Source organism: Mytilus trossulus, chromosome 2, assembly GCF_036588685.1.
Source record: "Mytilus trossulus isolate FHL-02 chromosome 2, PNRI_Mtr1.1.1.hap1, whole genome shotgun sequence".
Taxonomy (NCBI): Eukaryota; Metazoa; Mollusca; class Bivalvia; order Mytilida; family Mytilidae; genus Mytilus; species Mytilus trossulus.
In genome coordinates this window covers 10,330,340-10,355,592 of record NC_086374.1, presented here as the reverse complement: position 1 = coordinate 10,355,592, position 25,253 = coordinate 10,330,340, and the positions used below count along the sequence as shown (strand labels likewise).

The 25,253-nt window shown below is 32.0% G+C and overlaps 1 protein-coding gene across 4 annotated transcripts; it reads left to right on the top strand.

Moving 5' to 3' along the window:
• The first annotated feature begins 953 nt into the window (after positions 1-953).
• Positions 954-23,966, top strand: LOC134706457 (insulin-like growth factor 2 mRNA-binding protein 2). 4 transcript variants are annotated; one of them, XM_063565406.1, is made up of 16 exons: positions 954-1,005; positions 1,104-1,289; positions 2,937-2,991; positions 5,539-5,645; positions 6,327-6,381; positions 7,309-7,458; positions 8,325-8,411; positions 8,926-8,965; positions 11,252-11,346; positions 12,409-12,525; positions 12,817-12,952; positions 13,352-13,456; positions 18,222-18,407; positions 18,951-19,064; positions 19,334-19,465; positions 20,242-23,966. In XM_063565406.1, exons 2-16 carry the CDS (start codon positions 1,115-1,117, stop codon positions 20,506-20,508), a joined length of 1,821 nt encoding a protein of 606 aa, XP_063421476.1. In that variant the 5' UTR covers positions 954-1,005; positions 1,104-1,114; the 3' UTR covers positions 20,509-23,966. The 4 variants fall into 4 exon arrangements, with proteins under 4 accessions (XP_063421476.1, XP_063421478.1, XP_063421479.1 ...); XM_063565408.1 differs by lacking the exon at positions 8,926-8,965 and adding an exon at positions 8,859-8,898; XM_063565409.1 differs by lacking the exons at positions 954-1,005; positions 5,539-5,645; positions 6,327-6,381.
• Positions 23,967-25,253: the final 1,287 nt, after the last annotated feature.

The window sequence follows — 25,253 nt, the reverse complement described above, 5'->3', positions numbered from 1 at the left end:
TACATCTCTGGGTCGATACCTCTGCTGGTGGACTATCAGTCCCCGAGGGTATCATCAGCTCGGTAGTCAGTATTTCGGTACTGACATGATTTAACAAATTTTACTAAAATTGTCCGTTTATAAATTTATAAATTATTAAGAAACTAAGGTTTCAACTCCCTCAGGCAAAGTTGGCTTTAGATGAATTTGGCTATTTATTTTAGGTATTTTTTGACATACAGCTCTTCAACGGTTTCGGTACTTATACATCTTCGGATTTCAAATGTTTGGCTTTGAGCGTTCCTGATGAAGGTAAATCCAGAAAAGGGCTTCGGACGCAAGAAATTAATAACGTGTTGTTTTCAATATTTTGCAGAACTGGGGTCATTGATTCAAGCAAGTTCTGTCCTGATATAATATTGAATATTCAAAGACGGCTGGTATAGTTATGTATAAACTTGAAATTTTCTAAGCGCAAGTGTTAAGTTGATTAGTTCATACAAAGAAGATTATAAGAGTTGTATGCTTAAACAATAATTTCAGTCTCAGTTTCGCGCCTTTGCTACATGTGATCTGGTGATGCTGAGTTGGCTGTCGTGTTTCTATATTTTAAATTTATAGTTCGGTCCGGTCCATTCCTCTATTATCTTGATTAATACAAGTCATTTGTAAACAAGATGGTCTTAGTAATGCATATTTGGTCCGATGACAGCTTAATATTCAGTATCAGGATATGGACAGGGCTGTCAGTGCTAACGCGGAATGTGAACAAGATGATGAGGGTGATTCCACTACAAAGAATGTGAGGGTTGCACTGATTAATACTATGTATAAAAATAACGCTTCTTTTTAAATTTTAAGTAATTATTGCAAACAGATAAGTCATAGATATATATTTCTGAAAAAAATACGTACTCTGCAAAAAAAATCTACCTCGATATAACGATTTTATGTTTTGATACTAGCCTTTTTAACCCTTATGCAGAAGAGTCCATATTGTCAGATTCCTACGCCATCAATAAGTTTGTAAGTTCGTAAATATAATGATTTTATTTAATTTTATATTAGAATTTCTTATCGTATGCATGCAATAAAGTAGACGTTATGGTTTTTCTATATTTCAGAGCCACCTAGCATGTTCAGGGTGTACTGTGGAAACTTGTCACCGGCGGTCAACGAGGAAACGCTGCGTGACCTCTTTGAAGAACACGATATAGAAATTGCCGGCAACGTTCTGGTGAAAAGAAACTACGCTTTCGTTGACTGTCCTGATCAAGAAAACGTCGACAAAGCTATTGATAAATTGAATCGTAAGTACTTTATGCACAAATGTTTTCAAATTTCACCCCGACATTATGCAAAAGCCACCAGGAAGCACGATAACTGCTAAACCGCATGGGAAGCACATGGTTATCATATTCAAAATGGCCGGATTTTGCCGGTTAGTGGTTGATTAAAACAAAGAAATGAATGGGATTGCATCAGTTTTATAGGAACAATGTATTGTCTTGAGGTCTGCCAAGTCCAGGAATTATAGCATTGCATGCATTACAAACTCGCTGCACTTCACAACCATAGAAAGGTATGGAAAAGGGGGAGGGTCGTGAATGTAAAAATAAACCTATAGCACTCTAAAAATCGTTATATCTTTTTAAAATTCCCACTTCTAAATGTTATGACCTCAAATGATTAGGATACGTGAAATGCACTAGTGGCAGCATGCAAAAACAATTAGCAAAACTAATAAACTGGAATAATTAAAATAATAGACTAAAATACAATGCACACTAGAATATTTCTCTACAACAAAGAACCCCTCTTATATTAAATATGTTATATACTCAATGTTTTAATTAGTATTAGAGGTCAGTCATTTAAAACGTATCAGCGGTATCGTAAACGTTGATGTATCCGCATCTGCAATTATCAAAAAAATATTAATTGATCCCTAGTCGGAGATTACTCTGACGTCCGACGGCTGTTTTGCCAGACAAGATGGGGTTGTGGGACGTCAGAGCTTGTCCCATATCAAAAAGTGGATATTTGCCCACCCAAAAAGATGGGCTGCTTTGTCGCTTCTGAAGCCGACTGAGGGCCTTGGAATTACATAAATGGGGCTTCAATCTCTTCATTTATGTAAGTTTCACCTACCTGCCAACCTTTATTTTTCTATAGTTTAATAGTTTTCACAGAGACCCGTCGATTTAAACATTTTGACTTTCATTTTGAAAGATTATCACCTGACCACAAGAAAACAGTGCAAATGACCATAATGTAACACCTCGTTCATTTACGACGCAAGTTACCTAAATGTCTGAGTGCTTCTGATTGTTATCGTGGTCGGAACTAAATGCTAATTATCGACCTCCTGTAAAGGAGGTAAAAAAACGTGGTTGCTTCTAAATGTTAAACATGGATCTCCTATAAAGGAGGTAAAAAAATATAAATATTTGCATATTTGAGTCCTGACGCCACAAACTCTCTTGTAACTTGAGGTCCATTTGAAAGGGAAAGTCAAAATGTCCTGTTAGAGTAAATGATTTAGGCACATATAAAAAGTTTATGCATTTAATAATTATGCATTTCAAAATTTTTAGTTTGGGATTCCTTATTTACAGTTGGGATTCCTTGTTTACAGTTAAATCAATACACTGTGACCTAAACTGCACTTGATACAAACTAACTCAAATTACACTATTTAAATTACCATTCTGCAGATATATACTGTACATGTCAATCATGTCGATACAATTAATTAATACATGAAGGGAACATCTCAAACATTTTCCTCATATAGGAATACTTAAACACCTTTGAGGAAAGCAAATGAATATATTAAATTAAGTATTGAAACGCAGGAACAAGTTGCATTTAAATTTCATTTTATTATAACATTTGTCCAGATACATTGACTAATTTTTTATGACCCACTAAAAGCAATTTTAATTTACTTGTAGAGTATAATTTGCTGGGATCCGTCATGCAGGTGGAACCATCCAACTCCAGAAGAAGGTTAGTAAACTTGTCATCAGATATCCCACATCAGTATCATACTGAAAAATCTTTTTCAAATCTGGTTGGGTGTTGAAAAAGGTTTGGAAGGACAAAATAAGATAATATAACAGCTATATGTTTTTTTTGTTGTGCAATTTTTGTAGTTGCAGATAGCTTGAAAAACTTGAAACATTAATTTTGTCTAAGAAATTGCACTAATGGATACTTAAACAAGAAAATCAGCTATCTCCATATGAATTGTTTTGATTTCTAGTATGTATTTAGTCTCAAAAAGGTCAAGTTATAGCTTACCATCTAAATTTGTTATGCCCAACTGCAGCCCATTATGTTGTCCTGTCTGTCTACCTGTGATAGTTCTTTCTGATTTTAATTCCAAATTATAGGTTTGACCCCCTATTTCACGGTCCACTGAACAAAAAATGATAACAAAAGTGGGTCATCTGGGTACTAAGGACAGTTAATTGTTTGAATATACAAATGTAGCTGTACAATGTATATGCAGAAAACAAAGTATCTAGTACATTTTACACTGAAATACAACGTAACAGTTACGTGATAAGCCGAAAATATTCTCTCAGTATCACTGTCTGTTGGTTGAAGAAAACAAATGAAACAAACAAAAAAAGCTGCATGTCAACATTGATTTCTGCCCTTGTGAAGGTGCAATGTCTGCAATTTGTTAAGTTCACAATAGATAACTAGAAACGGTGCTGATCTTATTAGACCAGCAAGTACAAAGTTGATATTATACTACATTTGTAGTACGTAACTTACTAAAATGTATTCCATTGTAGCATCTATTCTTGTTTATAGTTGTGACTTTACTGTGAAGTCTTTTTTCCCCTAAATATTTGCAAATTATTATAAATCCAGACAGAATAATGATGTGTTTCTAAATGTAAAAAGGTACCACTGTAAAAAAAAGCTTTATCAAACTTCTCTCTCTGGTTTCACCCAAGTAGTTTGGTAAATTTTTAGACCAATTTAATTTAAAACGCTGGAACAATATTTGCCTATCGGGCAAACCTGAAATTGGAAATGAATAATATAATAACTGACTTGGTTTTGATATTAAAACTTTATGAGACACCTTTTTTGCAGGCTGAGTCAAAATGGGGGAAACAAACAATATTTATTTTAAGCCTCAGATCTTCACCCATACATAAATATCCTTATTCATTTGGTAAATCACATGTGTACATACATAGATTAGGACATACTGTAATCACTTGATTTTGGTCAGTTTTATGCCCCTGCAACAAGACAAAGGGGGCAGTAAGTGTTACCCTTGACCATCCTTTGCTCTGTCCCATTTTTGTCGAGCCTGGATTTCTACCAAACTTGGACAGAAGCTTCTAATTACAATCACAAGATAGTATAGAGAGGAATACTTTTAATGATTTTACCCTCATTTTTGTTGGGCCTGGGATTAACATCAAAAGTAGTAGTGGGTACCTCGTTTATATTATAAACTTGTCGTAACGCTGAGAATTAAAACTCTAATAGTTTGAATTTGGGCAGTGAATCACTTTAGACTTCTACCTCTTTATAACTTATAAAATGCATTTTTTTTGTGTCCACTCTTTTAATTTTGTCTCATCAAAATTCGATGGAATTTGTACAAAATGACAATAATCAAAACTAGCAGACAGGGTTTTTAATCTGTGGAACGTGTCATTTACTGTTACAGAGTTCCATTTCAGGTAAACGTGTTTGTATTGTTATTTTGTGTTTTGGGAACAAGTCATCAGCTGGTCATTAATGGTATCAAATGGTAAAACTTTTTTATATATGTTTTGAGCATGATTTAGAGGCGGACTGACATGACTGGAATCTATTACTTAGGCTATAATGACTCCAGATAAGAGACAATACAGAGTTGAAAAGATGGAGTTAAATAAGTCTTGATAGAACCAAGAATAAAACTTTCAATTTTTTGGCAATTTTATGGGTTGACTGGATATGTACTGCTGACAGAAAACCCTTGCAAAAATGTGCAGTAGATTGGACCTTCAGCAAGCAACAATCAGTTGATAAATTTTTACACAAAGGGAGTCGGGAATGGTACCCCGAATTCCCTTCCATCTCATATTCACTAGTAGTTTAGACAGTAAAACTGGTGTAGCAGCTGTTCATGTAATGACTTCTCTGGTATGAATTCAAGGTTGAAAAATGTTTATAACCCTGAATTTCAAGTTGTTGGGATTTGGGACATCAGATACTAGTCAATGTAGAAAACATGGAAATTGGCGGACTTTTGGAGGCAACTTTCTGTCAAAATCCTGTATCAAGCAGATATTCCAACCAGCCTGTTGTATCTTGGCTACATATACATATACAACCCTTATTGGGGGTTGAAATAAGAAACTAGTGGAGTCTTTGCATATTTGTTCTGAAGTGAAATTTAAATGATAAGAAAAAAATAATGATATTTTGTTGGATATGATTGGTCTGGGGATAATTAAATAAAAAAAATGTAAATCAATATTAAGGTGAGCCTATATTTTGCAATTTTATTACGAGGGTTTTTTGTTTGATTTTAAGGAGGCCATCCAACAAAATACAGATCAGAAACTTGCCTTCTCATGTGACACGTGAAGAAACAGAAAGTCTTGTCTCTCCTTTTGGAAATGTAGTGAAATGTGAACAAGGTAAATAAGGCCACAAAATAAACAAAGGTATGTGTTTAGGTCTTCCTTACTGATCCTTTTTCTTAGTGCCAAACCTGAATAACTTCATGAGGATCATTCTTCAAAAAAAAAAATCAAGTTGTAGATGTTAATTTTTCTTTTATATACATTGATAAATAGCAAAATCACTATACATATATATGAAAAATTTGAACTGAATTTTCATATCCAAGCTTGTAATAAAAAGATTCACCAACACTTGCAAACTATTTTGCCTGTTGAGGAATTCACACTGCCTGAATGTAATTTGGTTTGTTCAACTTTTTGAATGTTGTGATGCTTGCCAATGAAATGTAGACCAACAAAATTGTAATTCACCATCAAATGTCTTCTGCACTTTCAAATGTTTTGCACAAATATCCTTCACTTTTTACATCAGGACAAATCCATTAAAATGGAAGGTTAGGAAAGGAAGTTAAATATTGGACTTGGGTTGTTAGTCATTTGTGGTAGTATGTTCTTATGCCCCCATCTATTTTAATGGAATAGTCCTTACTTTTTTTTAGATAACCATGGTTTGCCTGTTCACAATTCTAGAGTTAAAATTACAAATAAATGAACATGAATCTAAGATGCTTTTCTAAATAGTATGCCGATTTTTTTGGGGCTTAAAGAGGTATAATCTTCTCTATTCTGTTTTAGTTGGTGCAGAAGCTCTGGTCTATGTTACATTTGAGACTCCAGAACAGGCTCAACAGTAGGTATATTGTGTGAGGGAGCAATATTAACATTTGATATAACTAAATAAAAAAGGCTTAGCTTGAAAGGCCGTAATGCATTATCACAAAATCATAATTAATCTATTGGTGTGTGCAAATATTTATATGAATAAGGAGGGGGGGAGATACATTTCATACCAAACCTGTGTTTCTATGCTATATAGGAATAGGAAATATTGCAGGAACTTATTTCTTATAGAAAAATAGATGTGTTCCAATGTTCAAACACTAACAAATTTATCTTTTAGTCTTGAGGCCAAACAATATATATATATACCTGTTTCCTGTCTCCTGGCCTTTTTTTTACCAGTCAGTCAGTCCGTCAGTCATTTAGGTTATAGATGCAAACTCAGAATATTTTTATCAGATTGCAACATTACATAGATATATATGAGATATGATGACATATAATCAGGGCTAGCCACACTATATGCCTGTTGCAAACTTGATTTTGTTCCATTGGTAAAATAAAGGAAAACACAATAATTTTTTGGCACTTGATCATTTATAAACTAGTAACTTTCATTATTTGATCACAGACTTGTTACAAGGTTATTATATGATATAATTCAGGCACTCCGCTTTCGCGGAAACAATAAATACAATCCAGATACAAATGGGCTTTGTGTGAGATATGGAAGACTTGTAACTAAAGATTTAATCATAGAATAGATTCATTAACCCTTAATTCACATCTGCTTGAAACCTCTTTCTGTATAGGTAAACAGCATTTCACTACACTTTGCAAGGGGAGACTATTGCTTTTGTTGCTTGTTTTTATATGTTTGACTCTTGATGAGAGTTGCTGATATGAAAGTAATAAAGTACTGGTAAGTTTCATGATTAATACTTGTTTGGGCACCCTTATATATGGAATGAACAATGTTTTTTTTTTCCTTTTACAGAGCTGTTGCTGGTTTGAATGGTTTTGAATTCCAAGATAGAATGCTGAAAGTAGATTTTGCTAACAACAGACCCCCTATGAACAACAACAACAGAAGGAGAATGAATGGACAGAATCAACAACAAAACAGGCAACCAGAATTTCCTATGAGGTACCCCATACCATCTGCACCACAATTTATTACACCTAGCTTATATGCATTTAAAACAATAATAAATGTATACATTTACAGATTTTCTCTAAAAGCATGCAAAACAAAACTTTGATCGAATTGCTTGCTTTGTTAGTTTGTCTCCCTGTTTACAAACATCCAAACAAACATAGCAAGCAAGTTGATCAAAGGTTTGCTTTGCATGCTTTTATATAAAAGCTGTAACCATATAGAATCTTAAATGGGAACTTATATTTTTTTAATAAGCACATTAAAAATCTGTCTTGCATTTTTTGGTAGGGTCCATATTAGTATCACTGTTCTGCATGTGGAACTTAAATAAAAATAATGATCAGAATATGTTGGTTACTATATGATTTTTGTTATCATTTAACAATAAATTAGTAAGATCAGACAATACAAATATAAAACAATTTAACATGACGTCACAGGTGAGCCAGAAAAGGTGAAAGTATGGTAGTTTGATAACCATGGTATGTGACTTGAGCAATAACTTATCTTGATTTATTTTCTTCTGAAACAGGGATTTGAAGAAAATAAATTAATACAATAGCAGTATTTTGTTGACATAAAAAAGATGGCAAATGATAATTGACCTAACAGGGTTCCTGCACATATCTCCTGAATAGAAAAAGCAACTTTTTGTAATACATGTATTATCAGTGCATTTAACTATTTGCAGTGGGAGTTATTTAGTTGTTGAAACCATGTTATAGCTAAAAATGCAATTATAATATTAGATGTTTAATGTTGTGAACGATTGATAATGAAATATAAAGCTCTAAAAAAGATTAATAGAAACATTTGCACTGTTGTATACATCATGTGTTCTTTCTTTTTGTTAGAATGTTGGTTGGCAGTGAGTTTGTTGGAGCTGTTATAGGAAGACAAGGGCAGACAATTCATGGTATTACAACTCAGACTAGGGCAAGGTATAGTCAATCACCTGCAAGGCAAACTAATATCAAATTCTCTTTAGAAAACTAGATTCTTGGTGAAAAGGAGTTAATGCACTGTTATTTAATTTAGAGCAATAATTATATTGAAATAACTCTGCTTAAATTTCTGTACTCCATATTGACAGTTTCAAGAAAGTCTTCAGCAGTGCACCAAAGAGTCCCATATTTTAAGAACGATCTAGACACCTTGAGCAATAAATATTGAAACAAATCATTAATCTGAATACAAATTTAAAGATGTGTTGTGGAAGAAACATCAACAGCATCATCTATGTGAGTTGTATCAGTTTAAAACTGTGAAAAGAACATCCTGTAATGTTGATTGTGTAGTTCTTGAATGGATAATTGAACTTCCAAAAAAACCATACATAGTAAGAGATCTGATTATTGCTAGTCCTCTGAATTTTTCCTTAATTTCAGAGTTGATATACATAGGAGAGAAAACATTTCCTCAGAAACAGTAAGTTGATTTTGCTTACATTTTCAGAGTTGATATACATAAGAGAGAACACTTGTCATCAGACACAGTAAGTGACAAATATATATCACCACTACCTATATAATGCTTAATCCTTTGCAATTTATGTACAACATTCATTATTATTATTGTATGTTTTTGTGAATTATTAATATTTGAAAAACAGCATTTAAAATTAGCTCTGATGATATAAATGAAAGTTGTACATACATTTGTATATAATACCTTTTCTATAACTTTGCTTTGCAAATACTCTTAATGTATCTATTAATAGACTGGACATTGGCACCTCATTGTGTATTGTTATCTGTATAGCACAGTAGGAAGACCTAAAAAAAACTATATCTACTAGATTCACTCACATCTTTACCAGCAAATATCTGTATTTCTTATAGACATTGGTCCAAGTATACTGTGTTATAGAAGTCTGGTTTCCAAGCCTAATAGAAAGGTGTCTGGTCTTTTTTTTTGGGGGGGGGGGGGTATAATTTGACTTTTTCAGTTACAGATATTCCTGAAACATAAGTATTTCATGGTTTAACCAAGAAAGAATTTCAAGTATAATGTTTTTGGTTGGTAGATATTTTGAAGTATAAAAAAAATTAATGAAAAATAATAGCAATCACCTTCATACATATATATTTATATATATCTCTTTTTTCACCAAACTAAATGTAGGTTTATACTTGGACTGTGTCAGCCTGTTGTTTTCTTTTAACTTGAACCTCTTCACTTTGCTCTAGTCGTATTGAAAATTAATTTCTGCCTAGAAGATTTATATTAATAATGTGTGACAAATGCTGTTTGCACATGTCAGCTTTTTATCTATGCTTCGCTTTTAAAATTTGGTCTATTTCTTGAAGTCGCTGTATCTGACGCTTTTTATAAGGGTAATTATTCTTGTCCTCTGTAATTCTTCATAATTTCAAACAAATATTTTGGAAATGTTGAATAAGATATAAAATTGAGACTGGAAATGGGGAATGTGTCAAAGAGACAATTACCCGAATATGGTATTTTTTCTAGCTTAATTTAATTTTGGGTTAACCATAACTTTTTAAGCTGTCAAAATCAACTGAATCAATAGGTTGTTATTGCTACTCTACTGAGGCCAAAATTAAAAATGTTTGTTTCCCCTCCCCAGGTCAAAGCATTATTTACCACATAAAAATGGAAAATGTTTTTATTCCTGAAAATAATTTGCTTCCATGTTTGAAAGCAAAGGGGTTGATAAGCTAAATAAATACACTCAAATTGAGCACAAACAACTGTTAAGTGGCCTACACTGCCGCTGGACAAGTCAAACCATTTATGTGACCATTCTATGACATTTAGTTCAGAAATAAAAGAGCCTTCCTGGTCTATTTAAAAAGGGTAGACCCGGGGGAGGGGAAACACACATTCATTGTAAAAATTGTGATGGGTGGGTAGGATAATCCCTTTCATCCATTATAGTTTTGTATAAAAGCTCACACTTTAGTGATCCTTCTTCAATAAATTTTTTATAACTAATCGAGTTTAGAATGGTAACTTAGCAACGGTTTGTTAGAAATTTGTTGTGGTAAATATTTCATGCATATTGAAGACGAAAAAAATAAAAAGATTTAACATTTTGGCTGTTCCATATAAACTTGCATTGTACTCGGGGGAAGGCACTTTCTATATATGATAACCATCTGTAACCACAATTCCAGAATTTTACTTTTATTTTGACTACAAAAAAGTCTAACATGAACCCATAGTTCAAAGTGCCTTTCTTTCCTGTCCCATGTAACTGTTTAAAGAACAGAACTTGGTAAACTAATTAAACATACCAAATTTACAATAGTGTTAGAAGGTGGATAAAAGCAATGTAATTAATATGTTCCTAATTTATGCACTGAATGTCTGGTTTATGATTTGGGTACATTTAAACCAAGTTATATGATATTTAGTCTGAAATGAATTTGTGGTGATGGAAGTATTCAATTATTTTCTGCCTTTTATAATTTATTACAATTTGCAACAAGAAATTCATTTAAAGAGGCGCCAAGCTGTAATATTTTTTGAAGCATTAACTTGATATTGTTTCTCCATATTTGAATACTATTATTTTACTCAATTCAGACTTTGGAGTGAGACTATTTGTTGAATAGTAATTTATTTTATTTATGTACACCGTACGACTTTTAGTTGCAAGCTGACCTGTATTAAAAGGAATGATATATACAATTGTTAACAATTCAGACCGTCTCTGATACTCATTACTGAATGCAAGTTTTCCTAAATTGATATGAAGGGCTTTGTTATATTGTACATTCTTTTAAATGGATTAGTTAATGATCTGTCATTTCAGTTAGTCACAATAAAAGGAAGTCCAGAAAGTTGTACAGAGGCATGTAAAGAAATTTACAAGGTCGTACAAACAGAAGCACAGTCATTGAACAAAGGGTAAGCTTAAATGCAGAAATGTGATCATGAGTTATCTTGACCTTTTCATAAATTATGCAAGTTTCTACAGCTGTAGACAAACTTTACATTAGCAGTATAATTCGTAAAAATCAAGAAAGGTGTTTATTTAAAAAAAAAAAAAAAGAAGCATTTTAAGCCTGTTAATGCAATTTGTTGGACTACTTAGCAAAGGCGTGTCAAGTCCTTATATTTATTATTACATGAACATTATTACATGCTCAGTTATCTGATTAATAATTTATTTCATTGGAGTCCAATCAGTTAAAAAGCTACCCCTATTTTAGCATCAATGTTTTTGTGCCTTAAGTTTATATATTGCATAATCATATATGTTTTGTACAAATTGTAAAAATCAGAAGTTAAAACTGTATGTAAGTATTGTGGAAAGTGGGAGATCAATTAGCTCATTGTAGTATTATTGGAAAAATTATCCCCAGATTTGTCTTGGTAGGTCAAGTAGATTTCGTTTGATGGGTTTATATATAGGTCACAGTTTAATATCTAGATCATCCTTTCTTTGTACTTTTCATTTCTATGGAATGACTTCTCTTGACTGACTTCAATGGTATTTTTGGACCATTCTGTTTAGACAGACCAATCAGCAGTCTGTATTTTTCACAAATTTAGAACACATGCTATTTGTACAGGAAGGCTCAATAAAAGGTCTCCACACTTTTACTTAAGTTTGCCTTGTCCAACTATTATGAAACTTATACACAAAGCTTATTACCCCCAAACACAGAGAAAGTTTTAATTTTAGTCACATCACTTTCACAGTTCTTCAGTTGATGTCCGATTATAGATAGAAATGAGATGAATTTCCTGTATATTTACAAACTAGGGCATGTTTGTCCACTAGACACATTTTTCATTTATTCAATTTAAGTCCCTCCAACTCCTCCTTGCCTTTAAATCTAGGACTACCCTAATTGACAATTTGTTGAAACTTTACTTCTGTTGAAAAAAGAAAGGTATTGAATATAGTTGATTGTCTATATTGTTTAATTTTAAATAGCATTTAAATTTTTCATTTATTTTCAGAGAATATCCTATGAAGGTGTTATGTCCAAATAGTGTTTGTGGGAGAATTATTGGAAAGCAGGGAAATGTCATTAAAAATTTCATGGAACAAACAGGAGCTCACATCATTGTATCTAGGTAGGGTATTTATTCTAATTTGATAATTTCCAATGCTAATACCAGTATACTTTTTTTCTAATAACTTTCTTGTGAACTGAACACTATTATTTATAGAAATTAATAGAGAGTACAAGTAAAAGTTATGGAAAATGGAAAACTGCTAAATTTTTTGTTTCCATTTTCTAACATGGATTTGCCTCAACTAATGTATATTGTGGAAAACTGACGACTAAAAATGTGCTAGTTCTCGTCTTGTTGAACCATTGGATATGCTTTTCAAGTAACAATTTGATTTTCTTTCTTTTTCAGTGCCACAGACATGAGTAATTTTTACATAGACAGAGTCATTACAATCACGGGTACCGTAGATGCATGCAGTAAAGCTGAAGCATTGCTCAGTGAAAAAATGAGAAAATGTCTCGATCAAGATGCTCAAAGTTACAATGTGAGTTGGATTTTGTTATTAAAAATATAAATAAGAAAAGTTAACATCTGAATATGTTTTTTTTTTTATAAAACCATGAAATTTGGGATAATTGAGCTTTTCTATTACATTAACGTAACTAGAAATTATGAGTTTAAAGTAAGAATTGTAGAAGAAAGAAATAGAAAAAAATCACATCCTTTTCTTTGATGCATTAATTATTTTAAAATTGTCTGATTTGAAGTGACATTGTTGATAAACAACATCTTTTGTGTACTTTGTTCATAGATATAAGAAGTTGTGGTATGAGTATCATTGAGACAACTCGCCATCCAAATCTCAATTTGTAAGAGAAAAACTCTTATAGATGCAAACTGCAAAAAAATTGTAACTTGCATATTTTATGTTTGTTTTTTATAGCAACAAATGAATATGTTTGGTGGTATGCCTCCAATGGGTATGATGGGTCCAGGACCTAGTAATATGGGCTACCAAAACATGAGGAATTTCCCACCCTATGGAATGGTAAGTGTAATAGCTAGGTCACACCAGCAACATGATGATTGGACAATATCCTAGTATTGATGATGGATGTAATATTCCGCCCCAGTCTGATTGCTATTCAATGCTATGTCATAGCTACTTGATAAATGGTTTATGCTCACCAAATACATTTTTTGTGGTAAATTAGATGCTTTATACATACTCTGTAAATGTCTGTATTGAACTTGTTTTGACAACACCTGTTATGTGAAGTTATTTTATAAATTGATGAACAACCTTGAAGAAAGTCTTGTTTTCATCACTTAAACTTGATGTTTAAAACTAGATAACCAACTGTACATGTGAAGCATTTTTAAAACTGGCAAATTTGACAAGTCAGTTCAACAGGCTTCATGCAGATCTTTGTTTTTAATTCAACATTGTAGTGCTTATAAGCAAAAAAAACACAACATTTTACCAACTAAACCAATGTATGTTTTTCAATCGTAGAAGAGTATATGTTTGTAATAGTTTGATATTTCTTAATCCATCATTAATGACAAAAGCAAACTATCAATTTGTTATCATAACCATGCATATTTTCTCTTTGATTGATTTCCAAAAAATCTCCAAAATTCCTATGGCATTCTATTAAATCCACAAAACACAAGAGAATTATTAAATTTGACCCGATTGTTATAGCAATTAAATACTAGCAACATGATGATTGGACAATATCCTACTATTGATGATGAATGTAATATTCCGCCCCAGTCTGATTGCTATTCAATACTATATCATAGCCACTTGTATATTGAAAGTTTGTATAAGCTGACTGAACTTCTAGGCAAATTATCATTTCATATGAAATACATAAAAGTAGGTAAATCTTAAATTTTATTTAGAATGTGAGCTTATATATCAGGATATAATCATTATAATAACAGAATAAATAGTATTGTAAAGTAATTTTGGTGAAATCAACAAAATTCATCAAGCACTCCCATAATTTAAAACTAAAACAGCAATTATCCTATTAACTTAAGCAATGCTCTCTTATATTTCTGGGTAGAATGAATACATGTGTCTTAATTGAATGTGCATAAGTATCGGGCACTTCTGCCATTGGGCTGTAGGGTAACATAGTTGTAAATTGTTCTCGATTGGTGCAAAACTAAGTTGTATATACATTTACCATGTGGTCCAAAATGGAGAATTGAATAAGATCCTTGTTTTAGCATTATAAAACCAGCAACATGATGATTGGACAATATCCTAGTATTGATGATGAATGTAATATTCCGCCCCAGTCTGATTGCTAATCAATACTTTATCATAATTACTTGTATATATAGATTGCTAATCAATACTTATATCATAATTACTTGTATACATAGAAAGGATTTATATGCTTGCCAACAAAGAACTGTCATGTCTACTGTAAGGTGTTTGTCACTTTACTAACTTCTCATATAACTTGAGTCTTGGAATTGTCTGCACACAAACTGTTTTTGCCAAAGCATTTGGTGAAAGTTTGTGGACAATACAAAAATGAATTTGGTAGGCAACTTTACATTTACTTATGAATTAAACCCTATTGTTGTAGCTTTCTTGTAAGAGCAACATGATGATTGGACAATATCCTAGTATTGATGAGGAATGTAATATTCCGCCCCAGTCTGATTGCTTATCATTGTTGCTCAAGGATGTGTAGTTTTTAGAAGACACCTTTATTTGTCCCCTTACATCAACTGTGACTGACTTCCGGTTTGCACTCTTTTCTGTCTGTCCAGCAAATCAGTTTTTCACACTTTTTTCTTCATGCTTGAAGATATTGACTTTATATTTGTTGTACAGTTTACACAATTATAAGCTTTAGATCAAGTTAGCATTTTGTTCCAGGTCAAAGATTTTTTAACCAGTAGGGACTATCTATGCAGTACTCTCGGAACGGTTGTTTTCTACTGTTTTTTCTTCGATTTTTAATAGATTTCCAAGCAGGTTCAAAATTTGTTTTAACCCTATTTTTATAGATTTGTAATAAGAGCAACATGATGATTGGACAATATCCTACTATTGATGAGGAATGTAATATTCCGCCCCAGTCTGATTGCTTATCATTGTTGCTTAAGGATGTGTAGTTTTTAGAAGACACCTTTATTTGTCCCCTTACATCAACTGTGACTGACTTCCGGTTTGTACTCTTGTCTGTCTGTCCAGAAAATCAGTTTTTCACACTTTTTTCTTCATGCTTGAAGATATTGACTTTATACATTTTGTACAGTTTACACAATTATAAGCTTTAGATCAAGTTAGCATTTTGTTCCAGGTCAAAGATTTTTGTCGAGCCTTTGACTTCAGTCGAAAAAGCGAGACTAAGCGATCCTACTTTCCGTTGTCGGCGGCGGCGTCCACAAATATTCACTCTGTGGTTAAAGTTTTTGAAATTTTAATAACTTTCTTAAACTATACTGGATTTCTACCAAACTTGGACGAAGCTTGTTTATGATTATAAGATAGTATCCAGAAGTAAATTTTGTAAAAATAAAATTCCATTTTTTCCGTATTTTACCTATAAATGGACTTAGTTTTTTCTGCGGGAAAAATTACATTCACTCTGTGGTTGAAGTTTTTAGAATTTTAATAACTTTCTTAAACTATCCTGGGTTTGTACCAAACTTGGTCAGAAGCTTCTTTATGATCATAAGATAGAATCCAGAAGTAAATTTTGTAAAAAAATTAATCTATTTTTTCCGTATTTTACTTTTAAATGGACTTAATTTTTCTGAGGGGAAACATAACATTCACTCTGTGGTTAAAGTTTTTAAAATTTTAATAACTTTCTTAAACTATCGTGGGTTTGTACCAATCTTGGACAGTAGCTTATTTATGATCATAAGATAGTATCCAGAAGTAAATTTTGTAAAAAGATAACTCCATTTTTTCTGTATTTTACTTTTAAATGGACTTAGATTTTCTTCCAGTTAACATTACATACAGTCTGCAGTTAAAGTTTTCAAAACATTTATTAGATTCATTAACTACTGTTTTTTTCTTCAATTTTTTAATAGATTTCCAAGCGGGTTCAAAATTTGTTTTAACCCTATTGTTATAGATTTGTAATAAGAGCAACATGATGATTGGACAATATTCCTAGTATTGATGATGGATGTAATATTCCGCCCCAGTCTGATTGCCATTCACTGCCTCTCGAAGATTCTTTTTAGTGGAAGAAGACGTCAAGTCTTCTGAAGACTTTAGGGGCCGACCCTTGGCATTGAGTCTCTGTATTCCGCATTCATTTCGTGTATTACAATTTCAAAACAACTTAGATTCCTTACACCGATTTTTACACATGATCAGGCATCTGAATCATTTAATTAGTAAATCATGATTGTAAAACAATCACTATCGTAAATATGAATCTTTTATTTATGTAAATTATTAGATTTCATCTCATCCACATAAACGTTATTTGTTTATACTTGTAACAGGATGTTTCTAGCTGTAGATATTTGTATTACGCATGTGTGAATTTGGTATTGGGACAACTCGCCCTGTTTACAAGTTCGCCCTTGAAGTTGCGAATTTGAAATCCTGCAGACAAGAAGATTTTGTTTTTATATAAATAAAAAGGATATATAAAGTGTTGTCTTTATTCATGGTTTTCCATTGTCATGTGAATTAGATGCCCTTCGTAACATACATCCCGTTTAGGAGAAAAAACTCCCGTGTATGAAATATTTCATGAATGAAAATTTTCAGACGCCATATTTGATCATTTCTTACTACTGTACGGGTGTAATTGACACCTGTGTTAAATTTTACCTGAACATCAAAGAAGATGTATAATTATATGGCTTCACTTGACAGCTTGGGTGTCAAACATACTGGTAATCAACGATGTTTACCTCCGGCTAACTGCCGTTGTGTTGTGTTAATCAAAACGATGTGTATTGGGAATATTGAAATACTTTTTTGTTACTTCCCTTTGTTTTAGCCTGTTTTCAGTAATTTTGCTTTTAAAAGTGTAAATTGTAAAAAGACTATAAATGATTAATATTTTAATCAAATAATCATAAAATGATGTTGATTAAATGAATTTAAATGATTTTGGACAAATAAAAAAATTAAAATTTATAAATTATTTTAGCAATCTAGATCTCCTTTCAAGGATTACATTGAAGTTTATATGATAAATTTGTTTCTTATTGATTAGAAGTTAACATACAATATGTACAACTAGACTAATAAAAGGTCTAGTAGTCAGATTTATAGATTAATACCTAGTAAAATCTTGAAATTTATATTTGTAAATGATAGTATATATTAGATTTTATTGTGTAAGCTAAGAAATAGCAAGATATTTTACATTGTATTTAAGTCTTTTTAAGCTTTTGACAAATATGACTTTCATAATGCTTAAAATCCATGCAGTACTAGTGTTAGTGTGTGTTATTTTTTTAATTAATTTACGATGTTGCAAATATACATGTGGAGCTTATTTCTTTCTTATTTGTCTAAACATTTACAAATGATAAGGAGATGGAGACATGAACAAAAATATATGGGAAATCCATGTACTTATGACCTTTTCTTGTTTGAAGAAAAAAATACATTTTAACAATAATGGAACAAAGCAGCCTGGGTAAGTGGGCCTGCTTTTATGGTAATTCAAGTTACTTTTTATTCACCTTCTTCCACTTCAGAGCTATCAGCTCTTTGATTTTCTGAGGTTTGTGGTGCTGATGATTTATTTGACTTTTTTAAATTAGATTGAAGTTTAACTTTACTTTATTTATTTCAGGAACAAGGAGGAGGAGGAGGAGGAAACTATTATCCAGGTATTTATGGGCAGGTACCAAACGTGCCTCCACAACAGGAGTTAGAAGTCACATACCTCTACATACCAGAAAACACAGTTGGAGCCGTTATAGGCAGTAAAGGATCAAATATTAAGGAGATCATGAGATTATCAAGTGCTCGCATCAAGGTAAGAACACAGTGGGGGCAGTTATAGGCAGTAAAGGATCAAATATTAAGGAGATCATGAGATTATCAAGTGCTCGCATCAAGGTAAGAACACAGTGGGGGCCGTCATAGGCAGTAAAGGATCAAATATTAAGGAGATCATGAGATTGTCTAGTGCTCGCATCAAGGTTAGACTTAACATTCTTAAATTACTATATTAAGACAGATAAATAAACTTGGATTTTCTTGCAATATCCAAGTTCTATTTTAATTTTTAAGGTAAATCTTTTGAGTAATTGAATATTGAATACTGTAATTTCAGGAATAAGTATTCCAATAAAAAAACTTTTGTTCTGATATCTGTATACCGATTTTTCTTAGATTGCAATGATTATTCTAGCTTTGTTGTCTAATTGTCAAAAATCTCAATAAAAAAAACACACAATAATTTCAGTACCAAAACTATTGAAATGACTATTAAAAAAAACCAATTCGGCTGTAATGTGTAATGTAAACTTGATCAAACATTTCAAAATGTTAAAATATTCATTTCTATTTTGAATAGATCCTTCCACAAAAAAATGGAGAAATGAATGGTGATAGAAAACAAGGAGGTCCTCAAAATCAAATGGATGAAAGAAAAGTGATAATCACTGGATCAGCTGAATCACAATGGAAGGTTAGTACTCGTCTGCTCATTTTATTTTATAGATTTGTAGCAAGTAAAATAATTTAGAAATCAAAATATTTATGCTCCCAAAAATTCAGGAGCATTGGAACATTAGAACAAGCTAGAGATCTGTTTATTGTTATATAATAGATTTTCTTCAAAAAATAAACGTTTAAAAAACAAATGTATGAATAATAGTCAAACAAAGGGAATGATTATAAGGTACTATTCACAAAATTTATAAGGAGGTTAAAACATCAAAGTTATTGTTTTTACAGGCTCAGTTCTACATCTTTGACAAAATAAAGTCTGAAGGAGGTTTCGCTAGAATTGAAGAGGTTCATCTGCGATCAGAAGTGATGGTACCCAGGTCAATGGTTGGAAGAATCATTGGTAAAGGTGGACAGAATGTAAGTACTAGAGAGGTCATAGCTTCAAAGTTAAATGTTACCAAATATATATATTTGTGAATGCATTATACATGACGCTCTCCCTGTTGAAATAATTTATGACTGGATTCGAAGTGGGTAACCACAACCAAAGATCATATCTTCATTGATCTGGTAAAACTGAGATGAGGACAGGTCATTTCTCACAGCTTTTCAAATTTTAACATGTTACTGATGACAAAATGGAGGTCGAGAACAAAATTGGTGATTTTCACTTGCACTGTTCAGGAGTTAAAAAAAATTGTCCTCCAGTGGTGTCCGTTCTTAATCTCGTAAACCGTTCAACCAAATAATTTCTCATTTTGATATGTTGTAACTGATCTTAAAATGAAGGTCATGTTCAATATAGAAGATTGTCACTTCAGGAGTTATGTTCCTTGTGAAATTGAAAAATGCAAAGGCACAAATAAAGTTAAAAATCCAATTTGCTGTTGCTCTGATATCCTCTTGTTATATATGGAGACCACTCACACAAAATATATGAAGCTTGGATACACACTTGTAAATATTATATGGAAAAAAACACTGTTCAAAATTTTCGAGTTTAAACAAATGTCATTCCAAATTTAATACTTGCACTCGACTTGGATCAATTGAAAATGTCTTGTATTAGTCTTCAACTTTTTAAATAAAATTAGATTCATGTCAAAACCTTAATCTATTGAATTATCTGGCAAATATAAATATTTTGCAAATGAAATTTCAGTACATACAAGATATGATAATGTTTTTATTAGGTAAGAGAAATGCAGAGAGTTAGTGGTGCTATAGTTAAACTGCCAGAAGTCAACAGTCAACAAAATCCACAAGATGACTCTGAAGTCGCTGTTTCAATTATTGGACATTTTTATGCTATGCAGCCAGCCATCAGACGAATCCGATCTCTGGTTAATCAGCGAGGAAACCAACAAGGAGGAATGATGGGTGGCCCAATGGGCGGCATGGGAGGTATGGGAGGTCCACCACAACAGAGAAGACCCAGACGGGAACAAAATGGAAATTAAATGATTGAGATTAAACATATGATGTATTACCTCCATGTGAAGATCGTTAAAAAGAAAAATTATTTGACTTGTTTTAAAAAGGCTTTATTGTTGATGTATTGTTTCTCTCCCAGTATATAGCTCCATTTTACAGGGGCTAGGGAGGTGTTAAAGGGCATTAATTAATAGTATTATGGACGATTCACTGGAGGTCGATGATAGAGGGATGGGGGTCGTAGAGATCAAAGGAAGGCCATTGTTATTTTTGTTTTGAAAATAGCATGGTCTTTTTGTAATAGAATTTATTTTTGATACTTGTTGAAAGCATTTTTTTTTTGTTATAATTTTTATGACCTGTTTTTATGGGTGGTTTTTTGCCCATATGTTGACAATTTAAAAAAAAAAATGATAAAATTAGAATTTTTATTTCCAACTAAACTTCCACTTGTATAGAAAATTTGGTAACAATTCTATTCTGTTTCCTAAATCACAGGTCTGACAATTACACCATATTATGTTACCAATCAACAGAGGATGCATTTATATAATTCTCATCTGTTCATTAAAGTACATTAAGTTAATCCTTCATATCTGTATTGGGTTCCGGTGAGGGGATCAAAATAAGATTTTGGGTTCAGTGCAAATTAGAACAAGGGAAAGGGGCCTTTTTTAAAGTCAAATCTTGCTATTTGCAGGTAAATAACTTTTATTATATATAAGAAGATCATTATTTCTCAACCGAACTCCTATGTAAAAGATTTCAACTATAAAGGCATCTGGATATGACATCATACTAATAAAATGTTTGATGAACAGTTGAGAATTTACAAATGTTACAACATCCACTTTTCAACTAAGTATTGAAAACTTTATTTCATTATTACAATTTTATTTCTTCTCGACAACACACACACGTATAACTGTCAACATTTGATTTCTTCTGTTATCACTGGATAATAAGAAGTAACATGGCAAACTATCAAATGTAGCAACACTGACAGAAGTCTCACTTACATCAGACAGGCATCTCACAAGTCGCAATTCTGTGTGTGACCACTGCAATGTTTACTATTGTTAATGATTTTTGATTAAAGTAATTGGCACAAGATAAAGCCATGAAAAAATGTTCAACAATTTTGAAGTGTTCACATACAAAATATTGATGACTAAAGTTTTATCGACGAATATACAACAAACATTGTTGCATTTATATAACATCAGTCATAATAATTATCTACCTTGAGAGGTATGAAGGAACATCATATTATCTGACATGGCCACACATCTATTCAGATAATATGTTGATCAAAAATATTCAAAACTACATATATACAAGACTTGCATGAAGTGAATGATAAATTCATTCTACTACAAGTCCTGCTGTATATGACAATTTAAAAAATTGCCGACTTTTTCATTGTCAAATTAATGTACATCGTATATCTGCAACCAAAAAAGACTTGATAATGGAAAAGTTAGCATTACAATGATTTCTCATTGGGAGAAAATGATGAGCCTATTTTAAACAGTTTGTGTAATAATTGTCAGGATTTCTACTGTAATTCAAAGGTTTTGTCAAGTTCTATTTGCCACATGCATTTCAGAGTTGATTTATTGTTAAAGAGTTTGAAAATAATTCAGTAACTGGAAATGTGAGACTATACTAAAAAGGACTATTTAAAGTGCAATAGAAATTTGTCATAATTTGCAGCAACATAAAGCCGAATCATGTCATCCAACTTATGCAAACTTTTGTAATTTTCTATGACTTTACTAACATCAGTTGATTAGAAATTTTGACAATTATCAAATTTTGAAAACATTGTTATATATAAATTTGATACTTTGGTGGTACCAGCTGAACAATTGCTGAATGTGAAGTATTTACTTTGTATGGGAAATAATTTAATCATGAAACTGGATACATGTACTGGGTAATATAAATGATTGTAAACAATTCATTTTGATACATGTACTGAGAATTGTAAAAAAATTTAATACTTCACATGAATTCCACCTCAGCATGTGAAATATCCATTGTTTTAGCAAACATTGGCTGCATTGTAAATAGCAGTCTTTTTTTCAGTCGTTTGTTTCTTGGTGTTATTCATTAATGTTTTTTTAAAGTTAAATAGTTACCTTTATACAGTTTGGTGATCCTCAGCAGTGAACTAAAATTACTTCTGAATAGTTTGATATTCTGTTAACTTTATATGTACATTTTGATGGGACATTTAGTCCTTGCCGTAAAAATATACACACAAAATAATTAAAATCAGAGTAATTATAGGCCACTGCTAAGATAAGCTCTCAATTGGAGCTCCTGAACATGTTTTTATACTTTATCTGTCTGTCAATCTATATATACAATACTGATAAAGATGAACATGTTTTTGAATGTACAGATTTCTTGTAAACTTTTATGGTTCTTTACAGGTTATATACTGCGTGATTTAATTTTCCCCTTTTTTAATTTTCAAAGAATTGTACTGAGCCAAGTCTAGAAAGCTAATTCTTCTCGGACAGAAGTATCATTGTATTTGTACAAGGCCAGTAATTCTTGGTATCTTTAGTATATGTTTATTATTTAGTGTACAATATTGTCTTAATACTTTATTTCTGTAAAAGAGAAAATGCCAGCTTTGTAAAGGGAAGTTTTTATACTGAATCCTATTGCTCTATTAGACCTTTTTAAAAGATATTTTACTAGTTTCTTGACTTATGTCAGCAATTTTCAATTTAAGACAGATTAGTCCAGTATTAACTGACTTTGTTGTTATAGTGACGTATTTCATTCATCCAAAATAGTCCATCAATGCTTCATAAAGTTCAAAACTACGACATACTGTAAACTGTTGGGTTGAGTTTGTCTAAAGAAAAATTTCCTTTTACACTGTTGTTAAGTTTTATCTACCTCATTTAAAGGGATGTGTATTTTACAAGGAGGACTGCATTTTCTCTTTACAATCATATACAGACTTGGCTCAACATAGACGTTTTTCAGTTTTATATATAACCACTGTAGTTTTCGTCCTCCGTATTAAAAGTAGTTCAGTAATAGATAACACACAGCCATTTCAGATCTAATGTCATCCAAAACGCTACAACACCTTATGTTATTTGTTAAAGGTGTTTACAATCGTAATACTCTAATGCAGTTTCTATTAGATTAAATCAACATTACCATGTCCATGTATGTTTGCAAACATATTTTCTTTAGGGACATAACTTCTGCAAATGGTAGATTTATTATACAATTTATATATATTGATGATTCAGTGCAACTATTGAATACAAAAGTAATTACTTCAATATTTGTTTATTTAACAAATGAACATATCTGATAATTGGTGCACAGGATGACATTGGATTCTGGACGAGCTACAGTTTAATGCATGTTTTGTCAAGTTGCCACGGCTAAACTGTATTAAATATCTGAACAGTTTCTCATTTCTGCCGGAAATAAAGTATTCTAGTTATATTGTGTTCAATATTTTGTATTCATGCCATATTTAAAGGCAACAGTAGTATACTGCTGTTTGAAAGTAGTAAATCAATTGAAAGAAAACAAATATGGATTACAAACTAAAATCGAGGAAAACACAGAGGAAAACATTGAAACAACAGAAACACTGAAAAGCAACTAAAAACCAAACCAATGTAACACACACAGAAACAAACTATAAGTTAGCAGATGCCATTTTTCTTACTTGGTACAGGACATTAAAAAAAGTGTTGGGTTGAACCTGGTTTTGTGGTTAGCCAAACCTTGTGCTTTTATGGCAATGTTGAATGCAATACTTAAATGACAACATTACAAAACAGGACTACAGTATAAATAAATAAAAATATAAAATATTCAGGTCAGAGAAATTCAATAATACATTTTGATATGTTAAAAGTTAACAAAGGTCCAGGCTTTTAATTTAGTACGCCAGAAGAGTGTTTCATCTACATGAAACTCGTCAGTGACGATCAGATCAAAATAGTATAAACCAAACAAGTACAAAGTTAGAAGAGCATAAATTACTTCACTACTTTGCTATATGCTTCCCTTGTACCATAATTATTATGATGCAAACCAAAAAAGTCTAAGAAGCAGTTGGTCGGTATTTACCACAGCATTTTACAAAGTGGACTGTTACTGCTCTCTGAAGTTTATTTGATTGGAACTTGATATATATATATATGCTTTAGTTAATTACTCCCCGATTTATTTTGCTGTACATAACATTGTAAAACATTTGGGTCAATAGCTTCCTCGTTAGCAGTGCTATAAATCGGTATTGCTACACTAAATGTGCATATGGTTCAGGAATATTACTACATAAAAATAGAACTCTGACAATGGAACGATAAAGTTTCTCCCCTTTAAAGCCCAAGTTAGCTTTTCTCATCACTTCGCATCCGTCGTTGTTAACTTTTACAAAAATCTTCTCCTCTGTAACTGATGGGCCAAACTTGGCCATAATCATCATTGGGGTATCTAGTTTAAAAATTGTGTGGCGTGACCCCGACAACCAACCAAGATGGCCTCCACGGCTAAAAATAGAACATAGGGATAAAATGCAGTTTTTGGATTATGACTCAAAAACCAAAACATTTAGAGCAAACCTGACTGGGGTAAAATTGTTCATCAGGTCAAGATCTATCTGCCCTGAAATTTTCAGATGAATCAAGACAACCCGTTGTTGGGTCGCTGCCCCTAAATTGGTAATTTTAAGGAAATTTTGCTGTTTTTGGTTATCTTGAATATTATTATAGAT

What these genes read in the sequence shown, in the direction of transcription:
- LOC134706457 (XM_063565406.1), top strand. Translation starts at nt 1,115, where the DNA reads ATGTTCAGGGTGTACTGTGGAAACTTGTCACCGGCGGTCAACGAGGAA. An exon ending in TGTAGTGAAATGTGAACAAG is followed by an intron (nt 5,646 to 6,326) that starts GTAAATAAGGCC and finishes ATTCTGTTTTAG; the next exon opens with TTGGTGCAGAAGCTCTGGTC. An exon ending in GCACAGTCATTGAACAAAGG is followed by an intron (nt 11,347 to 12,408) that starts GTAAGCTTAAAT and finishes ATTTATTTTCAG; the next exon opens with AGAATATCCTATGAAGGTGT.